General features: G+C 43.2%; 1 protein-coding gene across 1 annotated transcript in view; it reads left to right on the plus strand.

The window, feature by feature from the left end:
* CFAP57 (cilia and flagella associated protein 57) overlaps positions 1–27135 on the plus strand; it is a gene marked incomplete at its 5' end in the record, with an annotated part of 76646 nt that overhangs the window by 10493 nt on the left and 39018 nt on the right. The window contains 7 exons of the mRNA XM_079923718.1: positions 1195–1402; positions 4414–4566; positions 14353–14492; positions 15281–15446; positions 16147–16260; positions 25096–25308; positions 26594–26767. Of these exons, the coding sequence (XP_079779844.1) occupies positions 1195–1402; positions 4414–4566; positions 14353–14492; positions 15281–15446; positions 16147–16260; positions 25096–25308; positions 26594–26767 (1168 nt within the window). The remainder of the gene's footprint in view (positions 1–1194; positions 1403–4413; positions 4567–14352; positions 14493–15280; positions 15447–16146; positions 16261–25095; positions 25309–26593; positions 26768–27135) is intronic.

Here is a 27135-nt window from a genome sequence, read left to right on the forward strand (position 1 = left end):
GGCACACTGTAGATGCCTCTTCCTCAGTGACTTTGGTTTCACCCATTTTCACCACCCTCCATGCCAATGACGTCTCCTTTTTTATCGTGATTATGTTGAGAACTTCCTAATAAGACCATATGCCCTCCAGTTTTCTGGGTTCACCATCCTTCAGTGGGTCCAGGGCTCCAAGAATAAAGCTCAGACTCCTGAGCCTGGCCCACATGTCCCTGCTGCTCGGACCCTTCTTTACATCTGCAGCATCAGCTCTTACCTCTGTCTACCGCACATGCCTCGTGTACTCTCCTGCTTCTGGGCTTGGTCTGCCCCCACCCCGACCCCACTCCCCCGGACATAGACACATGCCTGACACAGTCCTCTTTGTCCTTCACATCTCAGCTGGGAGCTCTCAGCCTCTGCTCATCTCAGATAGGTGGTCCTCCTCTGTAACTGTCCTCAGAAAACCCTTGTTAGCTGCTGACTGGTTGCTCCCATCCTACTCAGCTGCCCTTAACAGTCCTTATCACATACCCGCTAGACCATCAGCTTCTCAGGGCAGGAACTGTGTCAACTTATTTACCATTGTTTCACAGAGCTGTTAACACACCATAACTGCAGTAAATGTTATATGAATGAATGAATGAATGAATGAGTGAATGAATGAAAGAGAAACAATGGAAGGAAGGGAGGAAGGAGAAGGGAGGCAGGGAGGAAATGGAAACCTGGATTCAAATCTCAGCTCTTGGGACTTCCCTGGTGGTCTAGTGGTTAGGACTCCACGCTTCAACTGCAGGGGGCACAGGTTCAATCCCTGGTCAGGGAACTAAGATCCCACATGCCTTGCAACAAGGCCAAAACAAAAAACAAAAAAAACAAAAAACAAAAAAACCCAAGTCTCAGCTCTTCCCCTTCTAATTTTGTGATCTTGGAAACAACCCCTCTGAGCCACTTTTTTCCAAACAACAAAATGAATATGATAATAACAATGGAAACAGTGACCACACAGGTTTGCGAGACTTCCACATAAATGCACAACCTTCCATCTTCCATGGAGCTCGGGTAGCATTCCCAGCCAGAGGGGAGCATTTGGGCCGTGGGAAAGGGGCTCACGCTGGTTTCTCCCACACCCAAGGACAGCCCTTCTTTCTCATCCCTAGCAGGATTCATCTCCTTGGAATCGTCTCTGTTATCTTTACATGCTGTCTTCTTTTCCAGCCTGATCGAATTTCCAACAATCACCTCCCCAGTCCCTTCCTACAAGCAGGTCGTGATGGCCAGCAGCCACCACCAGCTGTCCCCGCCCCAGGTGTCTGCCATCGCAGCCTATTCCAAGGGATTTGCCTGCTCTGCTGGGCCAGGGAGAGTTCTACTGTTTGAGAAGATAGAAGAGAAGGAGTTTTACCGTGAGAGCAGGGAAATCCGGGTAAGGAGGGGAGGAAGAAGCAATACTGGGGTCCAATTGGCATTTGTTCTCTGACAGCAGAGCACTGACAGGGCGTCTGGTGCGGGGAGAGGGGCCGAGGGCTGAGCCATTTGTCCTGAGGGGAGTTTTAGGATGGGCTGGGTAGAAATGGGGTATAGAATTAGGGAGATCCGGATCTGACTCCTGGGAGAGGGCTTTGGCAAATTCTATTTTCTCTTTGAAGTTCAGTGTTCCCATAATGTATATTGATATTTAATGTCAAGAAAACTACCTGGTACACAGCAAGCATTCAGTAAATATTCGGGGAATAAGTGATACAAACTGTTGTGGAGAGAGAGCTTATCTGGTTGCGGAAGAACCAGGAAGGCTTCAAGGTGTTTGAGGATAATCTTTGAGGAAGGGTCATAGAGGATGGATAACATTTGACAGGAAGAAACAGATCAGGAATTCCAGGTGAAAGGAACAAAATTAAGCAAAGTCACCACTGACAGGGAGCAGGTGGTGTGTTTGTGCGACATCTGTTTCCCCGTGGAGGAGCCTGAAGTCACTTGAAGGGGAAGAGAGGAGCTAAGGCTGGTGAAAGATGGCAAAGCCAGCCTGAGGAGTGTGTATGTACATCGCCCGGCATCCTGTTTTCAGTGAAGAAGCATTATGCTTCAGAAAAGTAATCTGCCTGTGATGCATGGTGCGGGCCATTTGGGGGCATTGGATATGAAGTGGTTAAAGACACAATGAATGAGTTAGACTTGACTCTGAGGTTTTCTGGCTGAGTGACTTCACGTGAGTTGCTGAATCTAGCAAACCTGTGTCTCTTTGTTAAGGAACTAGCCTATCCCTTGTGGTTATCGAAAGGATTAAACGACATCTCTGTAATCACTGATGCAGTGCCTGTGCTTAATAAATGATACAAGTTATTATTGCCACTGTTAGGAATCAGTTCTGAGGCTTTTTTGTTACTGAAGCGAAAAGGCAGCGAGGTCTAGGATCACAGCAGTGGGAAGCAGACAGAGCCTTTGTGAAGGTTAAGTCTGTAGGATGTTCCCTGAGCAGATGTGGGAGGCCAGAGATAAGGAGCTCTCAGGGAAGATGCCCAGGCTCTGTGCTGGGTGCTGGGAAAGGATGCCACGGCACGAGAACTGGAGGTGAGAGCAAGATGGGTGGGGACTCGGGGGGACCACCGTGAGTTTACTTTGCCTATAAAGCAGGTCATTCTTTTGTGTGTTTATTCATTTAACAAATATTTATTGAGTGTTTACTATGTGCCAGGCTCTATGCTCGGGGCTGGGATACAGATGAGAAGTAACCACACTAAGACTTGCCCTTAGAGCTCAGTCAACAAGTAAACAAACAAATATGAACAGATTGTTGGATGAGATCCATTCTGTGAAGAAAATAAAGCCAGGAAAGGACAGGGTGCGAGAGGGGCTTCTGTTCTAGAGAGAGTGACCTGGGCAGGCCTCGCTGAGGAATGTTGACATTTGACCAGAGACAAGGATAAAGTGAAGCAGTTGGATATGTGGTTTAGACCTTGGGAGTGAGGTCGATGTATCCACCACACACACACACACACACACACACACACACACACACACACCCATAGCACTTGGCTTGTATCTGGCACATAGTCAATACTATTTTAAGTATTTATTATTGTAATTACTTTACTACTATTGTTTTCACTGAACCCTTATATTAGGTAAAATCACTGAGAGAGAAAATATAGAGCCAAAAAGAGAACTGAGGACAAAACTTAGCATTTCCTAATTTCAAGACTGAGACAGGATGAGAATCCAGCAGGGCACTGAGAAGGTGTCGTCCTTCACTCGTTCAGTCAACAAACGTCTGTCGTGCAGCTATCACGGGCCAGGCTCTGTGGTGTGGCCTGCGGTGGGTGAATCAGACATGGGCACTTCCCTCGTGGACCTCGCTGTCTGGGGGAGGACCGTGAGGCCACACCGCGCAGTCAGGCACCTGCTATGTGTCAGGCACTGCTCCAAGCACCAGGAGACAGACGCGGGGACAGACACGGTCCTCGGTCTGCGGGCTCCCGTTCTACTTTATACAGTGTGATGCATGTAACAGCAGAGGGAGCCCCGGGTGCTGTGAGCACACTGAGGGAACATCAGGGCCCACTCAGCCCGGGGTGGTCAGGGAGGGCTTCCCAGAGCCCTTGCTGTTCTGGTGAGGCAGTGAGAGTAGACTTCATGAGGACGGGTTAGGGGGTACATAGGAAGACAGGACTCCAGGCAGGGGCAGGGCAGCACAGGAGGCCAGGGCCTTCTAGGGAGGAAGGTGCCAAGGTCACTGCTGCAGGCTCTAGAAAAGCCTAGAAGATGAGGGCCGAGCAGGAACATCAGGCTTTGGTGATGTTTATGAGAACAGTTTCAGTAAATGATGCGGTAGCAGCCACATTATAAGGAATTAAGAACTGAGTGGGTGGTAGGGAAGTGGAGATGGTACGTGCAGACCAGCCTTTCAATAAGTTTGGTTGTTAGTGGAAGGAGAGAAATAGCAGGGAAAAGGAAATCTAGTTTCATCCACTAGGAACTCCCGGCCCTCTGAGACCGCTGCAGGAGCTGTGTGACCCCTTCTCTTCTCTCTGCCCTGTCACCCACTCTACGTGGTAGAAGGGCTGCCACCTTCCCCTCTACTGCCCTGGAGCACACACTGTGTACCTGATGCAGGTGGGCGCCCACACTGGGCTCCCAACAGCTGGGCAAGAGTCGGGGTTAGACTAACGCTGGTTGTGAGGGGGGATCTCAAACTGAGAGGTACAGATGGATCAGTTTCACCTGTGCTGCTGCCTTATTATTCAGCCACTAATCACTTAAAGGTGAGTAGGAAACCCACAGAAACGGAGGCCCCTCAAGCCCTCCCTTCTCCACATCTGAGGAGGATCCAGGAAGCATGGTCAGGAGTCTATAAGCTACAGTATCTGAGAGAATCTGAAAGCCCGAGGACACCCTGACAATGTGAGGGCATTGCTGACCGCTGTTCTGTGTCTTGGGCAGATTCCTGTGGACCCACAGAGCAATGACCCGAGTCAGTCAGACAAACAGGACGTGCTCTGCCTGTGCTTCAGCCCCTCTGAGGAAACGCTGATCGCCAGCACCAGCAAGAACCAGCTCTACAGCATCACCATGTCCCTGATGGAGATCAGCAAGGTGAGTCTCCCAGCAGCGCTTCCTTCCAGCCCGGGGACTGGTCACCGTGTGGGAAAATTTTAATCCAATTCCTAAGTGCAGGCTCACTCACCACTTCATAACAGAGCAAAAGAAACTCAAATTTCAAGTTGTCCGTGTAAGGAGCGCTCCGATACCCTGGGCAGCGGGCAGAGGGGTGCCCGGGAATGTGATTGCTGCCGCCTCTTTGGAGAACACCCTGGAGACATCTGTCAGATTTAAATTGTACCTGTCTTTAACCCAGCAAGCAAGTGTACTTCAGGTATTTAATGTACGGCTATACCTGCTTCTGTGCACAGAGATGTATATATGTAAAGGTTTATCATTGCTTTTTGTTTTTAAATAACAAAGAAAGCCAGTATGAATACACTGCAGACATTGCAACAAAAAAGCGGTATTAAAGATAAAAAGAATCACTTTGTACTTATAAAAGGTTCACTTCATCAAGCAGACATTAGTTTTAAATTTGTATGCACCTAATAGCATGGACTCAAAATATATCCAGCAAACTTTGGCAGAACAACAAGGAAAATAAACCACCTACAATCGTAGGAGATTTTAATATATCTTTCTCAGTAATGGTGGTTTTCTAAATAACAGCTGTATTGAGTTATAAGTCATTATACAGTTCACCTATGTAAAGTGTACAATACAATGGTTTTTAGTATATTCACAGAGTTGTGCAGCCATTACCTCCATCAATTTTAGAACACTTTCATCACTTAAAAAAAAATATGCCCTTTAGATATTGTGCTCCCACCATCCCATCTGCCTCCCTCCCAGCTGTAGCCAACCACTACTGTCTTGTGTCTGTATAGATTTGCCTTTTCTGAACATTGCATACCAATATGTGGACTCTTGGGACTGGCTTCTTTCACTTAGCACAATGTTTTTAAGTTTCATCCATGTGGTAGCATGTATCAGTACTCCACTCCTTTTTTATTTTTGTCTGCGTCGGGTCGTTGAGGCATGCAGTATCTTTCGTTGTGGTGCTTGGTATGCAGGATCTTTTGTTGCGGCGCTCGGGCTTTTCTCTAGTTGTGGCATTTGGGTTTTCCCTCTCTAATTGTGTCGTGCAGGCTCCAGGGCGTGTGGGCACTGCAGTCTGCGGCACGTGGGCTCTCTCCTTGAGGTGCATGAGCTCAGTAGTTGCAACGCATGGGCTTAGTTGCTTCACAGCATGTGGAATCTTAGGTCCCCAGTCAGGGATTGTACCTGCGTCCCCTGTATTGGAAGGCAGATTCTTTACCACTGGACCACCAGGGAAGTCCCTTGTACTCCATTCCTTTTCATGTCCAAATAATATTCCATTGCATGGCTGTACCACTTTTGTTGGTCTAATCATCAGTTGATGAACCTTTGGGCTGTTTCTAACTTTTAGATATTATAAATACTGCTGCTATAAACATCTGTGTACAAGTTTTTCTGTAGACATATGTTTTTATCCTTCTGGGTGTATACCTAGGAGTGGAATTCCTGGGTCACGTAGTAACTCAATATTTAAACATTTAAGGAACTGCCAGATAGTTTTCCAAGGTGCTGCACCATTTATATTCCTATCAGCTGTGTACGAGTGTTCTCATTTCTCTCTGTTTTTCCCAACATTTGTTCTTATCTGATTTTCAAATTACGCTCACTCCCTCCTGCAAGAGCACCGGAATCACAACTGACTGCTGAACAATCATCAACAGGAAGACACTGGACCACACCAAAAAAGATACCCCACATCCAAAGACAAAGGAGAAGCTGCAATGAGATGGTAGGAGGGGTGCAATCACAATAAAATCAAATCCCATAACTGCTGGGTGGGTGACTCACAAACTGGAGAACACTTATACCACAGAACTCCACCTACTGGAGTGAAGGTTCTGAGCCACACATCAGGCTTCCCAACCTGAGGGTCTGGCAGCTGGAGGAGGAATTCCTAGAGAATCAGAGTTCGAAGGCTAGCAGGATTTGATTGCAGGATTTCAACAGGACTGGGAGAAACAGAGACTCCACTCTTGGAGGGCACACACAAAGGAGTGTGTGCATTGGAACCCACGGGAAGGAGCCGTGACCCCATAGGAGACTGAATCAGACCTACCTGCTAGTGTTGGAGGGTCTCCTGCAGAGGCAGGGGGTGGCTCTGTCTCACGGTGAGGACAAGGACACTGACAGCAGAAGTTCTGGGAAGTACTCCTTGTTGTGAGCCCTCCCAGAGTCCGCCATCAGCCCCACCAAAGAGCCTGGGTAGGCTCCAGTGTTGGGTCGCCTCAGGCCAAACAACCAACAGAGAGGGAACGCAGCCCCACCCAACAGCAGACAAGTGGATTAAAGTTTTACTGTGCTCTACCCACTAGAGCAACAGCCAGCTCTACCCACCACCAGTCCTTTCCATGAGGAAACTTGCACAATCCTCTTAGATAGCCTCACCCACCAGAAGGCAGACAGCAGAAGCAAGAAGAGCTACAATCCTGCAGCCTGTGGAACAAAAACCACATTCACAGAAAGATAGACAAAATGAAAAGGCAGAGAGCTATGTACCAGATGAAGGAACAAGATAAAACCCCAGAAAAACAACTAAATGAAGTGGAGATAGTCAACTTTCCGGAAAAAGAATTCAGAATAATGATAGTGAAGACGATCCAGGACCTCAGAAAAAGAATGGAGGCAAAGATCGAGAAGATGCAAGAAATGTTTAACAAAGACCTAGAAGAATTAAAGAACAAACAAACAGAGATGAACAATACAATAACTGAAATGAAAACTACAATAGAAGGAATCAATAGCAGACTAACTGAGGCAGAAGAACGGATAAGTGACCTGGAAGACAGAAGGGTGGAATTCACTGCTGTGGTACAGACTAAAGAAAAAAGAATGAAAAGAAATGAAGACAGCCTAAGAGACCTCTGGGACATTAAAGGCAACAACATTCACATTATTAGAGGTCCCAGAAAGAGAAGAGAGAGAGAAAGGACCCGAGATTATAGTTAAAAAATTATAGTTAAAAAATTCCCTAACATGGGAAAGGAAATAGCCACCCAAGTCCAGGAAGTGCAGAGAGCCCCATACAGGATAAACCCAAGGAGAAACATGCCGAGACACATAGTAATCAAACTGGCAAAAAGTAAAGAGAGAAAAATTGTTGAAAGCAGCAAGGGAAAAATGACAAATAACATACAAGGGAACTCCCATAAGGTTAACAGCTGATTTCTCAGCAGAAACTCTACAAGCCAGAAGGTAATGGCATGACATATTTAAACTGATGAAAGGGAAGAACCTACAACCAAGACTACTCTAGCCGGCAAGGATCTCATTCAGATTCGAGGGAGAAATCAAAAGCTTTACAGACAAGCAAAAGCTAAGAGAATTCAGCACCACCAAACCAGCTCTACAACAAATGCTAAAGGAACTTCTCTAAGTGGGAAACACAAGAGAAGAAAAGGACCTACAAAAACAAACCCAAAACAATTAAGAAAATGGTCATAGGAACATACATATCGATAATTACCTTAAACATGTATGGATTAAATGCTCCAACCAAAAGAGACAGGCTCACTGAATGGATACAAAAACAAGACCCATCTATATGCTGTCTACAAGAGACCCACTTCAGACCTAGGGACACACAGAGACTGAAAGTGAGGGGAATGAAAAAGATATTCCATGCAAATGGAAATCAAAAGAAAGCTGGAGTAGCAATACTCATATAAGACAAAATAGACTTTCAAATAAAGAATGTTACAAGAGACAAGGAAGGACACTACATAATGATCAAGGGATCAATCCAAGAGGAAGATATAACAATTATAAATATATATGCACGCAACATAGGAGCACCTCAATACATAAGGCAACTGCTAACAGCTATAAAAGAAGAAATCGACAGTAACACAATAATAGTGGGGGACTTTTAACACCTCACTTACCCCAATGGATAGATCATCCAAACAGAAAATTAATAAGGAAACTCAAGCTTTAAATGACACAACAGACCAGAGAGATTTAATTGATATTTATAGGACATTCCTTCCAAAAACAGCAGATTATACTTTCTTCTCAAGTGCGAATGGAACATTCTCCAGGGTAGATCATATCTTGGGACACAAATCAAGCCTCAGTAAATTTAAGAAAATTGAAATCATATCAAACATCTTTTCTGACCACAATGCTATGAGATTAGAAATCAATTACAGGGGAAAAAAACATAAAAAACACAAACACATGGAGGCTAAACAGTACGTTAGTAAATAACCAAGAGATCACTGAAGAAATCAGAGGAAATCAAAAAATACCTAGAGACAAATGACAATGAAAACACGTGATCCAAAACCTATGGGATGCAGCAAAAGCAGTTCTAAGAGGGAGGTTTATAGCAATACAATCCTACCTCAGGATACAACAAACATCTCAAATAAACAATCTAACCTTACACCTAAAGGAGCTAGAGAAAGAAGAACAAACAAAACCCGAAATTAGTAGAAGGAAAGAAATCATAAAGATCAGAGCAGAAATACATGAAATAGAAACAAAGAAAACAATAGCAAAGATCAATAAAACTAAAAGTTGGTTTTTGAGAAGATAAACAAAATTGAAAAACCATCAGCCAGACTCATCCAAAAAAGAGGAAGAGGACTCAAATCAATAAAATTCGAAATGAAAAAGGAGAAGTTACAACAGACACTGCAGAAATACAAAGCATCCTAAGAAACTACTACAAGCAACTCTATGCCAATAAAATGGACAACCTGGAAGACATGGACAAATTCTTTGAAAGTTATAACCTTCTGAGACTGAAACAGGAAGAAATAGAAAATGTGAACAGACCAATCACAAGTAATGAAATTGAAACTGTGATTAAAAATCTTCCAACAAACAAAAGTTCAGGACCAGATGGCTTCACAGGTGAATTCTATCAAACATTTAGAGAAGAGCTAACACCCATCCTTCTCAAACTCTTCCAAAAAATTGCAGAGGAAGGAATACTCCCAAACTCATTCTATGAGGCTACAATCAGGCTGATACCAAAACCAGACAAAGATACTACAAAAAAAGAAAATTACAGACCAATATCACTGATAAACATAGATGCAAAAATCCTCAACAAAATACTAGCAAACAGAATCCAACAACACATTAAAAGGATCATACACCATGATCAAGTGGGGTTTATCCCAGGGATGCAAGGATTCTTCAATATATGCAAATCAATCAATGTGATACACCATATTAACAAATTGAAGAATAAAAACCATATGATCATCTCAATAGATGCAGAAAAAGCTTTAGACAAAATTCAACACCCAGTTATGATAAAAACTCTCAAGAAAGTGGTCATAGAGGGAACCTACCTCAACATAATAAAGGCCACATATGACAAACCCACAGCAAACATCATTCTCAGTGGTGAAAAACTGAAAGCATTTCCTCTAAGATCAGGAACAAGACAAGGATGTCCACTCTCACTGCTATTATTCAACATAGTTTTGGAAGTCCTAGCCACGGCAATCAGAGAAGAAAAGAAATAAAAAGAATCCAAATTGGAAAAGAAGAAGTAATACTGTCACTGTTTGCAGGTGACATGATACTATATGTAGAGAATCCTAAAGGTGCCACCAGAAAACTACTAGAGCTGACCAATGAATTTGGTAAAGTTACCGGATGCAAAATTAATGCACAGAAATCTCTTGCATTCCTATACACTAATGATGAAAAATAAATTAAGGAAACACTCCCATTTACCATTGCAACAAAAAGAATAAAATACCTAGGAATAAACCTACCTAGGGAGACAAAAGAACTGTATGCAGAAAACTATAAGACACTGATGAAAGAAATTAAAGATGATACCAACAGATGGAGAGATATACCATGTTCTTTGATTGGAAGAATCAATATTGTGAAAATGACTATACTACCCAAAGCAATCTACAGATTCTATGCAATCCCTATCAAATTACCAATGGCATTTTTTACAGAACTAGAACAAAAAATCTTAAAATTTGTATGGAGACAAAAAAGACCCCGAATAGCCAAAGCACTCTTGAGGGAAAAAAGCAGTGCTGGAGGAATCAGACTCCCTGACTTCAGGCTATACTACAAAGCTACAGTAATCAAGACAGTATGGTACTGGCACAAAAACAGAAATATAGATCAATGGAACAGTATACAAAGCCCAGAGATAAACCCACACACCCATGGTCAACTAATCTATGACAAAGGAGGCGAGGATATACAATGGAGAAAAGACGGTGTCTTCAATAAATGGTGCTGGGAAAACTGGACAGCTACATGTAAAAGAATGAAATTAGAACACTCCCTAACACCATACACAAAAATAAACTCAAATTGGATTAGAGACCTAAATGTAAGGCCAGACATATAAAACTTTTCGAGGAAAACATAGGAAGAACACGTTTTGACATAAATCACATTTTTGTGATTGACATAAATCAAGATTTTTTTTGATCCACCTCCTCGAGTAATGGAAGTAAAAACAAAAATAAACAAATGGGATCTAATGAAACTTAAAAGTTTTTGCACAGCAAAGGAAACTACAAACAAGACGAAAAGACAACCCTCAGAATGGGAGAAAATATTTGCCAACAAATCAATAGACAAAGGATTAACCTCCAAAATATATAAATAGCTCATGAAGCTCAATATTGAAAAAACAAACAACCCAATCCAAAAATGGGCAGAAGACCTAAATAGACATTTCTCCAAAGAAGACATACAGGTGACCGAGAAGCTCATGAAAAGATGCTCAACATCACTAATTATTAGAGAAATGCAAATCAAAACTACAATGAGGTATCACCTCACACCAGTTGGATTGGGCATCATCAGAAAATCACAAACAACAAATGCTGGAGAGGATGTGGAGAACAGGGAACCGTCTTGCATTGTTGGTGGGAATGTAAATTGATACAGCCACTACGGAGAACAGTATGGAGGTTCCTTAAAAAACTAAAAATAGAATTACCATATGACCCAGCAATCCCACTACTGGGCATATACCCAGAGAAAACCATAATTCAAAAAGACACAGGCACCCCAATGTTCATTGCAGCAGTATTTACAATAGCCAGGACATGGAAGCAACCTAAACGCCCATCAACAGACGAATAGATAAAGAAGATGTGGTACATATATACAATGCAATATTACTCAGCCATAAAAAGGAACGAAATTGGGTCATTTGTACAGATGTGGGTGGATCTAGAGACTGTCATACAGAGTGAAGTAAATCAGAAAAACAAATATCGTATATTAACACATATATGTGGAACCTAGAAAAATGGTATAGATAAACCTGTTTGCAGGGCAGAAATTGAGACACAGATGTAGAGAACAAACATATGGACACCAAGGAGGGAAAGTGGTGGGGGGCGGGGGGTGCTGGTGGGATGAATTGGGAGATTGGGATTGACATGTATACACTAATACGCATAAAATGGATAACTAATAAGAACCTGCTGTATAAAAAAATAAAATAAAATTCAAAAATAAATTACATTCATAATGGATGTTGCTCTGTAGTTTTCTTGTGATGCCTTTATCTGCTTCTGGTATCCAGGTAATACTGGCCTCATAGAATGAGGTGCAGAGACATGGCAGAAAAGAGAGAATTGCTTTTGTTTTAACATAACAGGAATTTGAGTGTACTTAAAAGTTTGTCGGCTAATATATAAGTCATTATGTTGTATACCCCAAACTAAGACATTTTTATCATTTCACCTGGGGACACTTCATTCACAAGGACTCAGAAAGGACTAATTTGATGGCTGGATCTCCAGTCTGTCCACTTTCTCTGTGTAGAGGGGTGAGCTCATTGCATAGAGCTTCTCTCCCTGCTGGTGGGCAGGGCCTCTCAGAAGGAAGGCTGTGTGGGGAGGAGAGAACTAGACCAGAGAGTGGGACCTTCTGTGGAGGGGAGTGTTTCCACTCTCTCTCCCAGGCTGGAACAGTTTCCTGCTTGTCTCTGCATGTACACTCTGCCCTCCAGCCCCTGAATTATATTCTGTTTGGCTGCCAGAGTGATCTTTTCAAATCCCAGATGTGGTTATCACAAAATACACATCCTCCACCACCTCCACCGTCATCACAGCTGCGATCCTTCATGGGTTTCCTGGTGCTCTGAGAAGAACTGAACTGGGTGCACAGGGCTGGGCAATGTCTGGCCCAGGCTGCCCTCCGCAGCCCCATCCCATCATTCCACCTGATAGGACAGGCCTTTCTGATCACCATGAGTCTGCATGTTCCCTCTGCCAAAAGGCTTCAGTATGCTCCTACCTCTGCCTGGGGCACTCTTATATTGTCCCCTTCCCCACATTAGTTCTTGCTCATCCTTCAGGGGGAAAAAAAAAAAAAAAAGCTAGTAGAAATGTGCTAGTAGAGACAGCAAGATTGAAGATATTGGAGAAAGAAGGGGAAGCAGATGGAGAAGAATGGGAATAATCTGTGCCTACCCCCACCCCAGCCCAGCACCTCTTTCTGCCACAGTAGAGAAGGGAAGCGTCTGAATTTGAGGGGATTGCCAGCTCAGCCTTTGCCTTGGCTTGTGAACAATGTACACCTCATTAAACTCCCCAGTCATCACGCCTCATTCAGGTGTCCCAGGTGTAATGTCTCTGATGACAGACACCTGGAATCTACACAAGCAGTGCACTAGGATAAATTTTAACTTAAAATCATTCACCCAACTCTCCTTGCTGCTGCTTGTGGAGTAACATAGTCTCTCTGCAGAGAAATTTGGGAGTTCTCATTAAGATCTTGAAAATCATTCACACCATTTTGCCCTGTATTCCACTTCTAGAAATACATCTGTTGTGTGGGTCCCAACCTACTGGTGGTGATGCCATCAGCTAGGAATGCCGGAGGCACTACCCAGGGGCTGTATTACTCCTAGCAAAGGCCCCACATACACTCCCCCAACCAGGGCCAATGCTGTGGCCTGACTGGCCCTTTGGTTCTTATTGTGATTGTAGGATGTACTTCATCAAAAACCATCAGGGAACTTTGAGGAACAAGATTTCTTACTCACAGGTCCTGGAGGGTACAGAGCAAGCCCAAGGGCCACACAGTGAGGACATGGTTAAAGAGAGAGGTGGACCTGGGGCTCTGCATTTATTAAGGTTTGAAGGGGGAGTGTCTAGGGTTTTGCGAGTTCGCTATTGATTTAATGGTCATTTAGCCACGAGAGTGAGAATTAGGCCACAGGAAGAGAAAAGTGGGGTCACTCAAGAAGTCAGTTATTTAAGTTATCCAGGACTTTCTGCAAAAGGGGTCTTCAAGGGTGGGGACGGCTTAATTCTTTGGCAGATTATTTGGCTGGTGGCTGTGTCATACAACTGGCAATATGTTTATTCAAGATGGATGTCCTTTGAAATAGATGCCTTGAGACTCAAAAGCTTAATGTCAGGCACTTACCCTGCAGTATCTAAGGAAGTAATCAGAGAGGAACACAGAGTTACATGTAAGAATATTTAGTCTAGTGTTACCCCTAACTAACAAAAATCAGAGACCACTTAAATATTCCTATAGTAGAAGGATAGATAAATTAAATTCTGGTATATTCATAGAATAAAATACTTTATTGCCATTAAAATGATGTTTTAAAATAATAATGGTATAGGAAAATATGCATAATGTTAAAGCAGTTTGCCCACAGCCTGATTTCTGTGCATCTGGGCTAATTAACGTCCATAAGTAGTGATGAGAGCTGGAGTGCATTACCAGCCTTTTCCTTCCTCTGCCCCATCTCATTCTGTGTGATTTCTCCAGGGGGAGCCTGCCCACTTTGAGTATCTGATGTACCCGTTGCACTCAGCATCCATCACTGGTCTAGCTACTTGCATCCGCAAACCCCTCATTGCCACCTGCTCTGTGGACCGGTCTGTTCGCATCTGGAATTACGAATCAAAGTAAGGAGTGAAAGGCTTTGCTACTGTGATATGCACGATTTCAGTTGTTAAATTTTCCATGCGAATTATTTTAATTAGAGGTTTGAAATTTTAATTACTTAGAAGCTTTCAGTTGGAAAAGTTTTTTTTTTAATCAAGTCAGTCATACTACCTTATTCTCTTTACTTTTCACTCTTGCATGAGCTAGAAAATCACTTTATACTTTATTCAGTGCTTGCTATGTGCCAGACACCATGCTTGGCACGTGGGACATAAAGAAACATCCCAATATCTCCCGTCCTTACATACCCTCCTGTGTCCTTCTAGCTTTCCTATCCCCTCACCCCCACTAGACCTGCTTTTTGCCCCACGGAGCTCTCCAGACCATTGATTCACCCTTTGAATCCAGATCACTGCCCCAACCACCTTCAGCTCCCAGTGATTTTATCCTCCTGGCACAGCTTCCTTGAGAATCTCCAGCCTAGATTGGCCCCATGACGTAACTTCTTTGCTCTTGTATATAGCTGCTGGGGCTGCTGGAAAAAAAATTGTGCAGTACTTCTGATTTAAAAATCTAAATGGAGCTGTGCCTTCAACATGTCTAGACAATGCCGTATTCAGTCCCTTTACTTGCCATACTCATTGCTGGACACTACCCTCAAGTAACCAAAACCTAGAAAAAGAGGCACCAATAATTGCAAGTAATAAAGTATCTCAAACGCTAGGATAAAAATATGTACCAGATACAATGGAGGACTTGAGGGACTCAGTGGGCTAGACTTATATTCAATAACTTATCTTTTTCACAGCACCCAGGAACTATTTAAGGAATACCAAGAAGAAGCTTATGCAATCAGCCTTCACCCGTCTGGACACTACGTCGTAGTAGGGTTTGCTGACAAACTACGCCTTATGAACCTACTCATTGATGATATACGTTCTTTCAAAGAATACTCTGTCAGAGGGTGCAAAGAGGTAAGAACTACCGGAGGTAAAGGTCCAGTTTCTTAGAAAGCCAGAGTTGAAATATCAAGAACTAGCACAACTGGGGAGGTAGGACCGAAGACTGTCTTAGAGAATTCTGGTGGCTTAAAAAGAAATCCATTTCTCCCACCAAACTTATTGAGTATGTTGGTTCTATCCTCTTTCTTTTATGCCCACCAAAATATATCACTGAACCACACCATGTGAGATCTCACCTGTGATCAGTCCACTCTGTGGCTGTGGAGTCATATATGTTTTAAAAGCATTAAAAAGAAAGTTATCACAGAATCGGAGTCACAGCTGGGAAGGCGAGTTTGGCGATTGGGAGGCGCCAGGGAAAATGAGCAACAGGGAGAGACAATAGCCCATCAGATTTCCCCCTGAGATGACTTGTGGAATCAAGACAGTGATTTGAGGAATTGCTCCCCTGTTCTGAAACTTCTTCTGCAGACAAAATGAGTGTTCTATTCTCTGACCCAAGCACCTTCATGATTCGTGCACATGGTAGGGTCAGCATCTTGGCCAATATGAGCTACAGGAATAGTGAAAGTGAAGATGTCAGCACTTCTCAGTCCTATTTGCACCTTCCCCTGATTCCCAATCCTACATATGGTTTCACCCTGAACTCAACTGTAACCTTCAGATAGACTACTGTGTTTCATTCTTGCTCTCTTCCTGTATTTCCTGGTAGTGTTGCTTTAGCAATGGAGGTCACCTGTTTGCTGCAGTCAATGGGAATGTGATTCACATTTTTTCCGCCACCAGCCTGGAGAACATCTCGAATCTGAAAGGACACACAGGGAAGGTAAGTGAGTGGACAGTGTCCAAGGAAACAAGGACTCAGAGCCAAGCATCATGCTAGCCAATGGGGTATAAGTGAACAAAAGAGAAGTGATTCCTTTCCCTCGAAGGTCCCTGTCTAGTTGGGGGAAATGACAATAAAACAAATGCACAGACAGATTTAAGTACTAACTGTAGTAAACTCAGTGAAAGAAAAATATGGGTTGTTATGAGAGGAAGTGGTGAGGAGTGGGCATCATGAGGGAAATTGGGATGTTCACGAAGGCTTGGTCCTAAGGAGTGGCTCGGAATTAATCAGACAGAGCTGGTGGGGAAAATCATTGCAGATAGAGATCCAAAGACCCTGGGCTTCCCTGGTGGCACAGTGTTAAGAATCCGCCTGCCAATGCAGGGGACACAGGTTCAAGCCCTGGTCCAGGAAGATCCCAAATGCCGCAGTGCAACTAAGCCCATGTGCCACAGCTACTGAGCCTGTGCTCTAGAGGCCGTGAGCCACAACTACTGAGCCCACGTGCCACAACTACTGAAGCCCGCACACCACAACTACTGAGCCTGTGTGCCTAGAGCCCATGCTCCGCAACAAGAGAAGCCACCACAATGAGAAGCCCACGCACCGCAACCAAGAGTAGCCTCCTCTCACTGCAGCCAGAGAAAAGCCAATGTTCAGCAACAAAGACTCAAAGCAGCCAAAAATAAATAAATAAACAAAGACCCTGAGATGGGAGATTTCTAAGGGTATAGGAGGAACCGTCTGTGAGACTGAAGGTATCAGGAATGAAACTGAGATTGGTGAGGTTAGCAGCGACCCAAGTTCATGGAACCTTGTAGGCCTTTTAAGGATTTTATACTTTATCCTTCCTGTTCCATGAAATCATTGAAGAGTTTTAGGACAAGAAATGATATGACCATATTTGCATTTTAAAACATTACTTTGGCTGCAGAATGAAGATTGTATTGAAAAGGACGAGAGTGGAAATGGTAAGGAGATTGTTATCTACATGATGAATGATTAGTATTTTAGACCAGGATGGAGGTGGTACCAATAGGAAGAAGTGGATGGATTCAAAAGATATTTAGGAAGGAAAACCAGTAGTTCCTAAAGATAAAGTAGATATGGAGCATGCAGAAAAGGGAGAGACTAAAGATTGAAAGGGTAAGAAGTCAGCAGATGAATTTGGAGAGAACAAGCAATGGGAAAAGAAAAGCATTCTAAGCAGCAGGATGTGTTGCAGATGAAGGAATGGGAGTATAGAATAGGATGGTGGTTTGTGGTTTATAGGACACATTTAAGGAGTGATAGAAGGAGGAGCTGGAGAAGTCTGCTGCACCATGGAGTGTGTACGCCATGCCAAGGAATTGAACATTAGTCTGTAGGTGATGAGAAACAATCGGAAGGATTTAAGAAAGGAAGTAATGGTATCAGAAAGATAATTCTCCAAACAGTACTGAGGATGGATTAGAGGGGAGGGAAGTTGGAGTGAAGGAGATCAGCTAGGAAATGAGGGTGAAAAAGGAGCTAGGAACTAAGCCATGGCTTTAGTAGTAGGGACAGAGAGAAAAAAGATATTAAGCTCCATTTTGGACACGTTATGTTTGATGTGTCCAGGAGTGTGATATATGAGTGCAGAGGTCAGAAAGAAGTCAAGACTAAAAATTCCAATTCAGGGGATTAGGTGGTAGTCAGTAGAAGTCAGAGGCATAGATTAGATCACCAAGGGCTCATGCGGAATCTGAGATCTTGGGCAGGAGATGAGTGACCAAGGGACTGGTAAAGAAGAGAGAGACTGCAAATGAAGTACGAAGAGAACCTGGAATCGAGGAATTGTATCAAAGAAGCCAGGGAACTGGTTTCCAAAAGGATAAAGTAGTCAGTGGTATTAAATGTCAGAGAGTGGGCTGTGAATACTAAAAACTGACCACTGAGTTTAGCAATTAACAGGTCACAAGCAAAAGTGCTGTTAAGCACAAGCAGTACTGAGAGTTGCTGCGTTTCCTCAGCTCCAACAGTGTGACTGTGGAGATGCGGAGGAAAGCACACCAGGTGAATGTGATGCTCTTTCCAGGACCATGCACACCCCCATAGGAGGCCCTGCCTCACCAACCCAGGAGAGCAGCCATGTTTCATCACTTTACAAGAATTTATAACACTTGTCTCCAACCAGGGATATATGTTACGCTTACATGTGTGATACTGCAAGAAAAAACAAAAACAAAAGAAAATATAGATGGAGCATGCAGCTAAAGCCATGCATACAGGGAAATTTATGACATTAAATACATGTATGGGAAAAGTGAAAAAGATGAAAATCAGTGATATAACCATCCAGCTCAATAAATTAGAAATAGAACAGCAAATTAATTCAAAGAAAACAAAAGAAAGGACATCATCAGGATAAGAGCAGGAGTTAATGAAACAGAGAACGTTCACACAATAGAAGATCATCAAAGCCAAAACTTGATTTTTTTAAAAATTTTTATCTTTTTAACATCTTTATTGGAGTATAATTGCTTTACAATGGTGTGTTAGTTTCTGCTGTATAACAAAGTGAATCACCTATACATATACATACATCCCCATATCCCCTCCCTTTTGCGTCTCCCCTCCCACCCTCCCTATTCCACCCCTCTAGGTGGTCAGAGAGCACTGAGCTGATCTCCCTGTGCTATACGGCTGCTTCCCACTAGCTATCTATTTTACATTTGGTAGTATATATATGTCCATGCCACTCTCACTTCTTCCCAGCTTACCCTTCCCCCTCCCCATGTCCTCAAGTCCATTCTCTATGTCTGAGTTTTTATGCCTGTCCTGCCCCTACGTTCTTCAGAACCTTTTTTTTTTTTTTAGATTCCATATATATGTGTTAGCATACAGTATTTGTTTTTCTCTTTCTGACTTACTTCACTCTGTATGACAGACTCTAGGTCCATCTACCTCACTACAACTAACTCAATTTTGTTTCTTTTTATGGCTGAGTAATATTCCATTGTATATATGTGCCACATCTTCTTTATCCATTCTTCTGTCATTGGACGCTTAGGTTGCTTCCATGTCCTGACTATTGTAAATAGACCTGCAATGAACATTGTGGTACATGACAAAACTTGATTTTTTGAAAACTCAAAATGAACAAACCTTTAGCATAGCTGATTAAGGGGAAAAGAAGATAGAGAGAAGATATAAGTAACCAATGTGAGGAATGAAAAGGGGATATCAGTACAGGTCCTATAGACATTAAAAAAGATCATAAGAAGATATTATGAACAACTTTATGCAAGTAAATGTGAATACATAGACGAACTGACAAATTCCTAGAAAAATTGAATCTGTAATTTAAAACCTTCTGACAAAGAAAACTATCACTGGAGAAGTATATCAAGTTTTAAGGAAAACATGACACTAATCTTGAAAAAACTCTTCTAGAGAATTAAAAAAAAAAAAGCAAATACTTCCAACATTGTTCTAGGAGGTCAGCATAATTGTGATACCTGTCAAAGACATCACAAGAAAGGAAAACAATAAGCCAGTCTTTTGTATGAACATAAAAAGTCCTACCTAAATTATTATCAAACCAATCAAGCAATATATTAAAAGGAAAATACAGCATGACCATGTTGATTTATTCCAGGAATGCAAAGTTATTTTAGATTTTGAAATCAATTAGTGAATACCACATTAACATAGTAAGGATAAAAAAGCATATGCTTATCTCTATAAATCCAGATATAATAAAAATCTATACCATTAACATGCATTCATGATTTTAAAAAAGAAACTAAAAATAATGGGGAACTTATTATATTATAAAAAAAATTTAGGTACTTTTAAAAAATATTTTATTTGGCTGCACCAGGTCTTTAGCTGTGGCACGCGGATCTTCGTTGCAGCATGCGGGCTCTTTGTTGTGGCGTGCAGGCTTCTCTCTAGTTGTGGCGTGTGGGCTTCAGAGTTCACAGGCTCAGTAGCGGCACACGGGCTCTCTAGTTGTGGCACGTGGGCTCTAGAGAGCGCAGGCTTTTTGCCCTGAGGCATGTGGGATATTAGTTCCCTGACCAGGGTTCGAGCCATGTCCCCTGCATTGAAAGGCAGATTCTGAACCACTGGACCACCAGGGAAGTCCCTAAAAATCTTATATAAGACATTTACAGGGACTTCCCTTGTGGCGCAGTGGGTAATACTCTGCGCTCCCAATGCAGGGGGCCTGGGTTTGATCCCCGGTCAGGGAACTAGATCCCACATGCATGCCACAACTACGAGTTCACATGCCACAACTAAGGAGCCTGCAGGCCACAACTAAGTAGCCGGCAAGCCACAACTAAGGAGCCTGCCTTCTGCAACCAAAGAGCCCACGTGCTGCAACTAAGGAGCCCACCTGCCACAACTAAGACCCAGTGCAACCAAATAAATAAATAAATAGTAAAAAAAAAAAAAGTGCAGCCTGGAGAAAAATAAAGACACAGAAAACCTACAACAAACAGCACACTTGATTATGAAATTATGAAAGCATTCCCTTTGAGATAGAGGACAAAACCTGATGCCTTCTGTGAGCCTTCTACTGAGTCCTATCCAGTGCAATAAGGCAAGGAACTGAACTATGCATTGGTCCACGGGGCTGCCGTAACAAAATAGCATAGACTAGATAGCTTATAAACAACAGAAAATTTTCCTCACAATTTGGAGTGTGGGAAGTCCAAGATCAAGGTGCCAGCATGGTCAGGAGAGGGCCCTCTTTCCTGGCTGCAGACTTCTTGTATCCTCACATGGTGGAAGGGGCGAGCTAGCTCTCTGGAGCCTCTTTTATAAGGGCTCATGAGGGAAGCACTGAGGACCTAATCACCCCCCAAGGCCCCAGCTCCTAATACCATCATCTTTGAGGGTCAGGATTTCAAAATATGAATTTTGGGGTGAGGAGGTAGCGAGAGACACAGACATTCAGGCCATAGCAAAATAAAAGGCATGAAGGTTGGACAGGATGAAATAAAACTATCACCACAGACATAATCGGGTATGTTGAAAATTCAGAGAATTTGCAGATAAACTATTAAAATTAGTGAATCTAAGAATATTGTTAGAAATAACTATATTTAAGTGCATTTTTACATGATAGTAGAAAACAATTAGAAAATGCAATTTAAGAGGTAGAGCTAGGACTGAGACATGGTAGAGCTAGGACTGAGACATGGTAGAGCTAGGACTGAGATGTGGCTGACAGGACTGTAGTCATGGGAACACCCAAAGAGGTAACCAGTGGGTCAGCAGGTTTGTTACTTATAAGGAGATTGAGAAAATCCATTAACGCATTGGAGTTCATGGGAGCCAGTCTCTCTCTATTGGAGAACGGAGTTACAAATACGAAAAGGGGAAAAGGCTAGAAAGTTTTTATTTGGTTGTTTTGTTTAGCAACTTGGCTGAACTAATTCTGAGAAATCTTCTTTTTCTCCTACAGTGGGCAGCCTCGGATGTCTCTGCTCGGATGTTTTTCTACTTTGATCTTTTAGCCTGGCTACCTAGGGCTTGACCCTGGGTTGACCTAAGGTGGTGCTTAAGGCCCCTTAGCCAGTTAGATTTTCACCCTTTACTGTTGGATTTGTGTTTGGCTTGGAGGCTGCTGTCACAGTTCATTGAGTTTATGCTTTTGCTCCACGTTTAGCCAGAGACTAGCAGTTTGGAGATTCCCTCTCTGATTGTACCTGAGAGGGTGCAGCCTTAGCCATGCACACAGCCTTCCAGGCTGCCAGATATAAGCATGGTTTTATTTCTAAGCCTGACTTCCTGGGAAATGCCCCTGGGTCAGGAGCTTAGTATTCAGTTAGTGTTTGGTCAGATGTGTTTAAACCCCTTGTGCCTGTGATGCTTCCGCCCTGTGTTAATGAGTCATTGTGCAGCTTAGGAGATACTTTCAAGTGTTCCCCATATCCTGCTCTGATTGCTCTTGAGTGGGTGCAGCCTTGCACGTACATACAGCCTTCCCGATCCCCAGAGTTGTCTATGATCCCAGAAGGGCTCTCCTGACTCTCTTTCCCTTGTCCTCTCTATTACAGTTCTGTTGTTCTGCCATCTTGCTTATATCAAGGAGTTACCAGCCTTCTCTTAATCGCCCTCCACCTAGATCTCCATTGATTTAGATGATGCCCGTGGATGGAATTCTCCATGCTCTGTTCCAAATAAGTCAGTCTCCTCAGGCAGAGCTGTAGGGCTCTTTGTCTTATGGCTGACTTCCCTCTGGGAAGAACCCCTGCTCCACTGCACCAGAGCCAGGGGTAGGGACCTTCTTTTCCAAGAGTGACATCCCTAGTCCGTGAGTGGCACTTGCAGGTGGAAAGGGGGTGGAATCCCTCATCTTTTCAGCTCCCCCCTCATGGTGCGGAACCCTCACCCTATGAGTTAGCTGGGGCAGGGCAGTCGGGGCACCGGTACTCTCGTGCTTCTGCACTTGGAGTAGGGCTTCCACCAGCAGGTGGGAATTGGCTGGGGGAAGGAAGATGAGGTCTTCTTGGCCACGCCTGCCTGGAATAGAGCTTCTAGGTGGGGATAAGAAACACCAGCAGGTTTCCCAGGGTGAAACCATAGCCAAAGACTGAGATCCAGGGGGAAAGGGAGCCACACCTGCCCAGAGCACACAGGAATAAAGTGTTTGAAGCTGAAGAGGGTAAAGGAGCCGATTATGGCTCATATGCACAGTCTCTGTTCCTACTGAGATTGAGGAGATTTTCCTGAACGAATGTTTCTACATTTGCTGCATGCCCTTAGGACAATTTCCAAAGACTTTAAATAACTGTTTTTATCGTTTTTGACAGTTACCTTATTGTGTAGGGGGTAGGTCAGCTGAGGTACTTACTCTGCCATCTGGAAGAACCCTCTCTCTGTGCGAATTGTGCAACTCCCTGTGAATCGATAATTATTTCAAAATAAAAAGGTTTTGTAAAACATAGCAATGATTGATTGTAGCGTTAGAGGAGCTATTATGATGCCGTCTTTACACTCATAAAGTGAAATGGAAATGGGAATGTTTCATCTTCAGTATTTTGCAAGCATATGAGAAAATAGAATGTTAACTTTCCCACAAAGCTATGATTAGTGTTTACTGAAGGGCATGTACCAGGAAAGGACATTCTGCCTCAGTCTAGTGGAACATGTAAGAAGTTATCCTCCTTCAGACATACTACAAAGCTATAGTAATCAAGACAGTACTGGTACTGGCACAAAAACAGAAAGATAGATCAGTGGAACAGGATAGAAAGCCCAGAGATAAACCCACACACATATGGTCACCTTATCTTTGATAAAGGAGGCAGGAATATACAGTGGAGAAAGGACAGCCTCTTCAATAAGTGGTGCTGGGAAAACTGGACAGGTACATGTAAAAGAATGAGATAAGAACACTCCCTAACACCATACACAAAAATAAGCTCAAAATGGATTAAAGACCTAAATGTAAGGCCAGAAACTATCAAACTCTTAGAGGAAAACATAGGCAGAACACTCTATGACATAAATCACAGCAAGGTCCTTTTTGACCCACCTCCTAGGGAAATGGAAATAAAAACAAAAATAAACAAATGGGACCTAATGAAACTTCAAAGCTTTTGCACAGCAAAGGAAACCATAAACAAGACCAAAAGACAACCCTCAGAATGGGAGAAAATATTTACAGATGAAGCAACTGACAAAGGATTAATCTCCAAAATTTATAAGCAGCTCATGCAGCTCAATAACAAAGCAAACAACCCAATCCAAAAATGGGCAGAAGACCTAAACAGACATTTCTCCAAAGAAGATATACAGATTGCCAACAAACACATGAAAGGATGCTCAACATCATTAATCATTAGAGAAATGCAAATCAAAACTACAATGAGATATTATCTCACACCAGTCAGAATGGCCATCATCAAAAAATCTAGAAATAGTAAATGCTGGAGAGGGTATGGAGAAAAGGGAACACTCTTGCACTGCTGGTGGGAATGTGAATTGATACAGCCACTGTGGAGAACAGTATGGAGGTTCCTTAAAAAACTACAAATAGAACTACCATATGACCCAGCAATCCCACTACTGGGCATATACCCTGAGAAAACCATAATTCTAAAAGAGTCATGTACCAAAATGTTCATTGTAGCTCTATTTACAATAGCCCGGAGATGTAAACAACCTAAGTGTTCATCATCGGATGAATGGATAAAGAAGATGTGGCACATATATACAATGGAATATTACTCAGCCATAAAAAGAAATGAAATTGAGCTATTTGTAATGAGGTGGATAGACCTAGAGTCTGTCATACAGAGTGAAGTAAGTCAGAAAGAGAAAGATAAATACCGTATGCTAACACATATATATGGAATTTAAGAAAAAAAAATGTCATGAAGAACCTAGGGGTAAGACAGGAATACAGACCTACTAGAGAATGGACTTAAGGATATGGGGAGGGGGAAGGGTAAGCTGTGACAAAGCGAGAGAGAGGCATGGACATATATACACTACCAAATGTAAGGTAGATAGCTAGTGGGAAGCAGCTGCATAGCACAGGGAGATCAGCTCGGTGCTTTGTGACCGCCTGGAGGGGTGGGATAGGGAGGGTGGGAGGGAGGGAGACGCAAGAGGGAAGAGATATGGGAACATATGTATATGTATAACTGATTCACTTTGTTATACAGCAGAAACTAACATACCATTGTAAAGCAATTATACTCCAATAAAGATGTTAAAAATAATAATTTAAAAAAATTTTTTAAAAAGTTATCCTCCTTTCCGTGAAAGGCGTGTGTGTGTGTGTGTGTGTGTGTGTGTGTGTGTGTGTGTGTGTACACTCCTAATTGGGTATGTCTTCATCCCCCATAGATTCGTTCAATTGCATGGAATACAGATGATAGCAAAGTGATTTCTTGTGGCACAGATGGTGCTGTATATGAATGGAATCTGTCCACAGGAAAGAGAGAGACAGAATGTGTGCTCAAGTCCTGCAGTTACAACTGTGTTGCCATCTCCCCTGATGGCAAAATCATCTTTGCTGTTGGATCAGACCAGACTCTCAAGGAGATAGCAGATTCTTCAGTAAGTCTGCCCCTGTCCCTCCTCCGGGCTGCTGCCCTGATTTGCAGAAGACAGCCTCCTGTGTTTACAGCAGAAAGGGATGGAAAGGGGGCCTGTGAGAACAGCGTCCCTTCTTCATGGGATAACACCTGGCTCCTCATTCCTATAGGGTTAGCTCAGTAATTGTTACTCCTGGAATTTCCTGCCCAGCGTCCAACTGACTGGGTTAAATTGTGAGGCCCTTTTCCATTTCTACTTTGCTTGCTATCTGTAACTTCTCTCCTACTCTCCAGGGATGGAGGTCAGCAGCATCTCTAAACTGTGCTCTAACCCTTGATCTGCACATGCTTTCGTGGGGTAAAAACAGAACTCTAGTTATTGCTATCACCTAAGCTTGCTACCATATTTGTTTGGAAATCCCCAAACTACTCTGAAATTTTAGAATTAGCACGTTGGCTCCAAATAGTTGAGGGAGGAGAGAAGAGCTCAGCAAAGATACTTCCTGCAACTGTGGCTGTGTCCTTCTCCACAAGCCCAGCTGAGAGTAGGGTGTCTCTCCAGTGTGCCCCCAAGTAGCTTGGTCCTGACTCTGTGGTGGCTTCCACAGTGCTGCACCAGGACAAAGCTCCTTTAGGGCAGGGCCATGGTTCACACCTCTTGGTATCCCTACTAGCTAGCACAGTGCATGGCCCACAGCACACATTCAGTAAATATTTGGTGGCTAGATGGGTGGGTGGGTTGATGAGTGAATTAAAGAGCAAAGTAATGAATGAATTCCCTGATAGAATAGTTTTTTGTGTATATAATGGACATTAATAAATGTTTGCTAAATAAATTGATGATCCACATCCCATTCTTAGTTTGAGATACATGGTTAGAATAGCAGTCAAGAGCATAGTCCTGGGAGCCTGACTGCTACCTAAGAGGTGGTTGCGTTGAGGCAACTTCCCTAGTATCTCTGTGACTGTTTCACCGTCTTTAAAGGGTTTTTGTGAGGATTGGATGAGTTACAACCTGTAAAAGCCATAGAACACTGCTTGGCACATGCTTTATGAAGGTTTCCCTTTTTTAGTATGATTCCTAACTCCTTGAGCTGCTTACTCATCGGTCACGCAGCCAAGAAGTATTTAGTTTGTGCCCCTTATGTGCTGGACGGTATGCCAGATGCTAAAACAAATGGAAAAAACACATTTTAAAATCCAGAACTTGCCCTAATGTTGCTATTAGAAGCAAGGAGGAGAATGACGTGGGGACAGTGGGTACACGGCTCAGCCCCTCACCCTGAACAGAGCTGGCTGTGTTCCAGGTCCTTCGAGAGATGTCAGCATTTGGCGTAACCTACACAGCCATCGTCACCTCCCATTCCGGGCACATGTTGTTTGTGGGCACCTCGGTGGGAACCATTCGTGCAATGAAGTACCCGCTGCCTCTGCAGAAACAATTCAACGAGTACCAGGCCCATTGCGGTCCTATCACCAAGGTGAGGGCAACCGTCTCCCCTAGGGCTCAGTCCCAGATCCAGCTCTCAATAGATCCACCTGGTCCTGCCCTCCACATACCACCTTTATCCCTTCAATCTCCCAGCATCTTTTCTCTCCCTTTATTTATTCCTCCAGCCAAATGTTCAATAAACATTTATTGGCTCTTAATACTCCTTGTTTAAACTACTCCCACGAATTTGTTCTAGGAGGTAATCAGAGATGCACCTAAAGATTGAGGTACAAGATTGTTCATCATAATATTTCGCATAATTATGGGCCATTCGAGAGATGTTATAGGCGCCCTGACCACAGCCAGTGCCCTCATGTCCCAGCTGCCGAGTGTTGGCTACTAAAGGCTCACAGGTCT

This window comes from Stenella coeruleoalba, assembly GCF_951394435.1.
Source record: "Stenella coeruleoalba genome assembly, chromosome: 1".
Classification (NCBI taxonomy): Eukaryota; Metazoa; Chordata; class Mammalia; order Artiodactyla; family Delphinidae; genus Stenella; species Stenella coeruleoalba.